This window comes from Vitis vinifera, chromosome 6 (assembly GCF_030704535.1).
Source record: "Vitis vinifera cultivar Pinot Noir 40024 chromosome 6, ASM3070453v1".
Taxonomy (NCBI): domain Eukaryota; kingdom Viridiplantae; phylum Streptophyta; class Magnoliopsida; order Vitales; family Vitaceae; genus Vitis; species Vitis vinifera.
In genome coordinates, this window is record NC_081810.1 from 20381934 (window position 1) to 20387939 (window position 6006).

Sequence of the window (6006 nt, forward strand, 5' to 3'; positions counted from 1 at the left end):
TATATATATATATATATATATATATATATATATATATATATATATATATATTTAGTCGTCTTATTATTAAGATAGAGACTTAAAATGTCCCATATAACCAGACTTTGTTTTTATTCTCTCCCTTAATTTGTTGTGAAATGAGCTTTGTCAAAGTCCATACGCGGAAAAATCTCTGCCCTAAGGCTTACCTAGAGTCTTCCCTTCATTGTCTTTACATTACCAAATTTTTGGGGGACTTGTAGAGTTACGTATAACATTTTTTCTTCATGTCATGTGAAGGCTCCAAATCTTCTCCTATAAACGTTAATAATGTCTCTCTCGTTCTGAAAATTAGTCACCAATTATGCCGCGTGAGGTGGGCTATCTAGAGGTTGTTAATTGTTTTTGGGGCCCTATCATCTGGTAGTTTGGTTTGAACTTGATTCCCAAAGCTTAAGTTTGGCATGTTGTGTTTTGGTTTTAAGTTTATCTTGATGACTACAGAATTTGTTATATATGGGCCTTTTCGGGGAATGTTCAATCTGTGGACTATTGATTGGGGGGGAAGTTTTTAGGCAGCCTGTCATGGTCATCCAATTGCTATATAAGGCCACAAAAAGAGGGTGGTGGGTCGTAGAGTTTTGAGAACTTGGCCAGCCCTCCATAGATTCATCAAAACTGTGGTGCTTTTATCTTCCTTCTAATCTTCTCCAATATGGCATTAACAAGGAACAAGCCTCTTGTTGTAGTGCTGCTTCTTGGGTTTGTCATCATGTCTACCCTCACAATAGGTCTCTTTCTCACTCACTCCCCCACCATATATATATATATATATATATATATATATATATATATATATTATTGTTATTAGCATTAAGCCTCTTGAAACGTAATATCTAAGTGGATGAGGAAAAAGTTTTTAACGTTATACATATGAGCTTTTTTTAACTGATTTTATATATATATATATATATATATATATATATATATATATATATATTATTGTTATTAGCATTAAGCCTCTTGAAACGTGATATCTAAGTGGATGAGGAAAAAGTTTTTAACGTTATACATATGAGCTTTTTTTAACTGATTTGTAAATGCGTTTTAAAGTTGTGATAACGTCTTAGGTTTAGAATTAATAATATTTATATGATTGAAAATGAGTTATTATAAATAGTATTAGAATTAATCTTTAATTTTGATGTGAGAGTTTGCTTGTCCCACAAGGGTAAGGTATCTATTTGTGTAGCTCTACAATCTTGTAAAACATTGCAAAGATGTTATGTTTATATATGATTGATTGTGATATTTCACATCAATTAGGAGAAAAAGTTGACGTTATTATATATAAATCAACTCCTCTTAACTTTGTGAGAACTTGGATTCAGATCAAATAATATCTACACAATTGAAAACATATCGATACATGAAAATTGATCCCCCTTAGAAGACCTATCTTTCCCCGAGAAGTTAGCTAGGCCGTGAGCATGAAACTGTGTATGTTATACTATTTATTTTCTTCCTTTCTTCCCTGAGCTTATCATATTTTGGTGAATCTAATGCAGGAGCACAATCCATAGGAGTTTGTTATGGAACGAATGGCAACAACTTGCCTAGCGCATCACAAGTTATAAATCTCTACAAAAGCAATGGCATTGGAAGCATGCGAATCTATGATCCAAATTCAGATACTCTCCAAGCGCTTAAAGGATCCGGCATAGAACTCATCCTCGACGTCCCCAACACCAGCCTTCAATCCCTTGCCTCCGACGCTTCAGCTGCATCTACCTGGGTGCAAAACAACGTAGTAAACTACGCATCAGATGTGAAGTTCCGCTACATCGCTGTTGGGAATGAAGTTTTACCCACCGGCTCAAATGCTCAGTACGCCCAGTACGTCCTTCCTGCCATGAAAAACGTTCAGAGTGCAATAACCTCCGCAGGCCTGCAAGGCCAAATCAAGGTCTCTACCGCAACATATTCATCTGTCCTCGGCACTTCATACCCTCCATCTGCAGGATCCTTCAGTAGTGATGCCTCTTCATTCATAAACCCAATCATAAGCTTCCTTGCTGAGAATGGCTCCCCACTCCTGGCCAATATATATCCCTACTTCAGTTACACTGGCGACACACAAAACATTCGGCTTGATTACGCCTTATTCACTGCATCAGGGGTTGTGGTACAAGACGGGAGCTACCAGTATCAGAACCTTTTCGATGCCTTGTTGGATGCCCTCTATGCTGCTCTTGAAAAGGCGGGCGGGTCTAACTTGAAGATCGTTGTATCCGAGAGTGGCTGGCCATCCGAGGGAGGTACTGCAGCGACAGTGGACAATGCCAGAACTTACTACAAGAATTTGATTAATCATGTGAAGGGAGGGACTCCAAGGAAGTCTGGAGCCATAGAGACCTACTTGTTTGCTATGTTTGATGAAAACCAGAAGACTGGACTTGAGACTGAGAAACATTTCGGCCTCTTCACCCCTAGTCAAGAGTCCAAATACCAAATCAGTTTCAGTTGAAGTGATGCAGGATTGGAACATAATCCTATATCCATACTTAATTTTGAGTAATTGTCATGGAAATAAGAGTGCATGCCCATGCACGTATGCTTCTTTTTCTTTACAATGATATTGTAAGCTTATTGATCTTCTAATAAATAAAGCAAATTTTCTTCTATGTAATGTAAAATAAATTGTTAATAGTACTTGGGAAAATGGAAGAACTATACGTCACTTTGTGTCAAGGACAACATTTCATGACCGTCAAAAACTATCGCAAGAAATTCTCTTAAGATGTTCTTTACAAGCTAAAAGATGTCAAATGTGATATGTAGAAATTACCCGTGTACTAACTAGTTCTTTGCAGCCAATCCCACCTTCGGGCTAAGTTGGATAATCATTTTTAGTACTTAGATTAGATTTATCTTCTAGATGGATAGATAATTTATTTTTTACTTTTTTTTTCTATTACTTTCACCCGAGTTTAATAGAAGTGTATAAAAATAAGGTTAGGTTGAATACCTTGACTTAGAAGTCAAGTTAGTTCGAGTTCAATTAATTAAATGTTTCTTAACTTGAGATTTGATTTAAATTGGTCGTAAAGCTAATTAAATTTGCCTAAGTTACAACCCTAGTATAAAAATTGGTATAAAACACATCAAACCATATGCTTCGCGAAAAAGTATGTTTAATTACCTCTTATAATTAATTAATGTTGTTTTCTTGCTTAAGGCTTTGTCTTCATCATGAGTCCATCCCCCACACAAACAGCAACCAGAGCTCAGTTCAATAGAAAATTTTTAGGTCTTGATTTTACATTAATAGTCCTCCAAGGACTAAACTATGGATGCCAAACTTGGAAGATTGAGTCCTAATTGTCCTGCAATGAATCCACTCGAGTCATTCATGATTATCTATTGACCAATTTGTTTTACATCAATTTTATTTTGTGCATATCTTGATGTTTGATAGACTTTATTATGTATAGTACTCCATTTTTGGGGGAATGTATGGAGTCTTTTTCCAGAAGTTTTTAGGCATGCAGCCTGCCATGGCCACCCAATTTTATAAATGGAGTGATGACTGGGCAATGAAACGTACAGTTCAACTCTGTGAGAACTTGGAGAACTCTATATAGAGCTACAAGAAGAGGGTGGTGGATCAAAAAGCTTTGTGCTATATTTTTTCCTTACCCTTCTCCATTATGTCATTTCTATTATATGATATAAGCAATAAGCTTCTTGCAGCTATTGTGCTGCTTCTTCTTGGGTCGATATGCCATGTCCACCCTAGGCATGATAGGTTTCCCCTTCTCCCTCTTCTTCCTCGATCCATTCATGGCTATCATTTTTTTTTGACAGTCTTTTGTTGTGTTCCATCATATGAGTTTACTTTTTGTAGTTGATCATTTTCTTAATGGGTTGGAATGAAGTTGAGTTGAGTATGTCTTCATGTATATTATCCTCTAAACAGTTTTAACAAAACAAACCATTAGAACAAAAACAAATCTATCCTTCCATTCCACGTTTCTAGGTTGTTAGTATTTGTTTTCCTCTATATTAATTCTTCCTTGAGCTTATGGTGTTCTGGATGAATCTAATGCAGGTGTGCAATCCATAGGTACTGTATGCTTTAACCAAATCATTAATCAAGAACTAGTTAATAATTTATATTATTTTAATTATATAATAATATTGATTTTACTTATGTTTTAAATTTTTTGCTCAAAAAATGTTCAAACTTCAATTAAATCATAGATTATTTTATTTGTTAGATGGATAGAAAAATATATTATAATATTTTTTAATTATTTTGGCTCAAGTTTATCTTAACTGAGAATTAAAGTTAGACTGAGTTTGAATTAAATATTTCTTAATTTGAAATTTGATACCCAATTAAATCTGCCCAAGCTACGACCCTAGTGTCAACACATCTTATTTTCTTGCTTACAAATTCAAATTTTCTTGTTGAGGGCTTTGTCTTTATAATGAGTCCGCCCCCACTTGGATGGCAAAGGTCGTACTAGGAATTTTCCAGGTCTTAGGTTTACACTGTTACCATGCATTAATAGTCCTCCAAGGATTAGACTATAGACATTGTACTTGGAAAAACAGCAATTCGTAATTGTCCCACAATAAATACACTGGGGTCATTCATAATCAACTATTGACCAATTTCTTTTCTTTTTTTCCCTTTCTAACTTGCTATGTTTCTTCTAACCAAACTTATTAATTAATTGCATATACTTTGCTACGTTTCCTTTGTTAATGTGCCACATCTCATACATGAATGATGCGTCCACACCCCCAGATTGACGGCAAACAGAGCAGCCTTGAAGTTGCAGTCAATTGGGTTAAAGTGCCACTTAATTGAGGGTTTAGGTGGAATTTATTTTTCAATCCAAGTTTGAATAATCCACATTTTGTATTTAAATATTCTACAATTTATATATATATACTTGGCCTAGCCCAAGCCCATCTTCTATAGAAAAGCCCGAACCCAGTAACTTACCAGCTTAATTATCCTAAACACCACCACAAATAACTATCAGTGTGAAATAAGTTAAAATTATTGAGGTTGCTTGAACTTTCAAGGAACCCCACATCTGCTGAAATCAAATGTGCTGCAATCCAACACTAGGGTAGTAGTACTTTTCAGCTATGTTTTGGAAGCATTTTACTCATTTTTCTTCTGTGTCCTCCTTTTCTAGCGGGACATGAAAATCAGGTAGATGTCTCACAGCAGCCCTATATCTATAGGACATCATGCGTGAAACTAGACATAAATTATTTACTTCCTGAAGAGAAAATCTTTAAAATTTTACTTTCTTTTCCAAGATTTGTCTCCTCCCAAATGCACATTCTCTCTAATTAATAAAACAAATACATTTTAAGCCTCCGCTTCATATATAACCATTGGAATTAACATAACAATCCTTCTCCAAAATATCTTTATTCTAATCTATTTATTAGCTAATCTTTCCAATTCTTTAAAAAATCACTAAAATATTCCTTGGAAGTATAATAAAATTTGAATTTGCGCAAGCTGGCGGTATCACCTAAGGTGATAAATTAAAATACAACATAAATTAAAGAAGAGTCCATAAGTTCCGAAAGTGAGGATGATGAGAAAATATCGGAGGGTGCGCTTACTAAGTTTGCTAAAAAATTCAAGAAGTACAAGAAATTCAGAAAAGCCAAGAAAGAATCAAATGATGGTAAAAAATGGAGGAACTCCATTGGAAAAGAGAAAAAGATGGAGAAAGGTGTGAAAAAGGAGTTGAAAATTGAGTGCTTTAAATGTGGGGGAAATGGTCACTATGCATTTGAATGTCCCTCAAAGAAAAAATATAAGAAGGCCATGCAAGCTACTTGGAGTGACTCTGAGTCTAATCAATCAAGTGAAAAAGAATCCAATGGAAGTGAGGAATGCACTAACTTAATTCATAGCCTTTGCTGCAAGTGTCAATGAGGAACCTCTTTTAAAAGAAGCTTCAAGTGAGTTAAGTGAGTCAAGTAACT

General features: G+C 35.0%; 1 protein-coding gene across 1 annotated transcript; it reads left to right on the plus strand.

The window, feature by feature from the left end:
- The first annotated feature begins 526 nt into the window (after nucleotides 1-526).
- On the plus strand, nucleotides 527-2663 carry LOC132252562 (glucan endo-1,3-beta-glucosidase-like). The gene is made up of 2 exons (XM_059737624.1): nucleotides 527-770; nucleotides 1548-2663. Exons 1-2 carry the CDS (start codon nucleotides 695-697, stop codon nucleotides 2504-2506), a joined length of 1035 nt encoding a protein of 344 aa, XP_059593607.1. The 5' UTR covers nucleotides 527-694; the 3' UTR covers nucleotides 2507-2663.
- Nucleotides 2664-6006: the final 3343 nt, after the last annotated feature.

What these genes read in the sequence shown, in the direction of transcription:
- LOC132252562 (XM_059737624.1), top strand. Translation starts at nt 695, where the DNA reads ATGGCATTAACAAGGAACAAGCCTCTTGTTGTAGTGCTGCTTCTTGGG. An exon ending in CATGTCTACCCTCACAATAG is followed by an intron (nt 771 to 1,547) that starts GTCTCTTTCTCA and finishes AATCTAATGCAG; the next exon opens with GAGCACAATCCATAGGAGTT.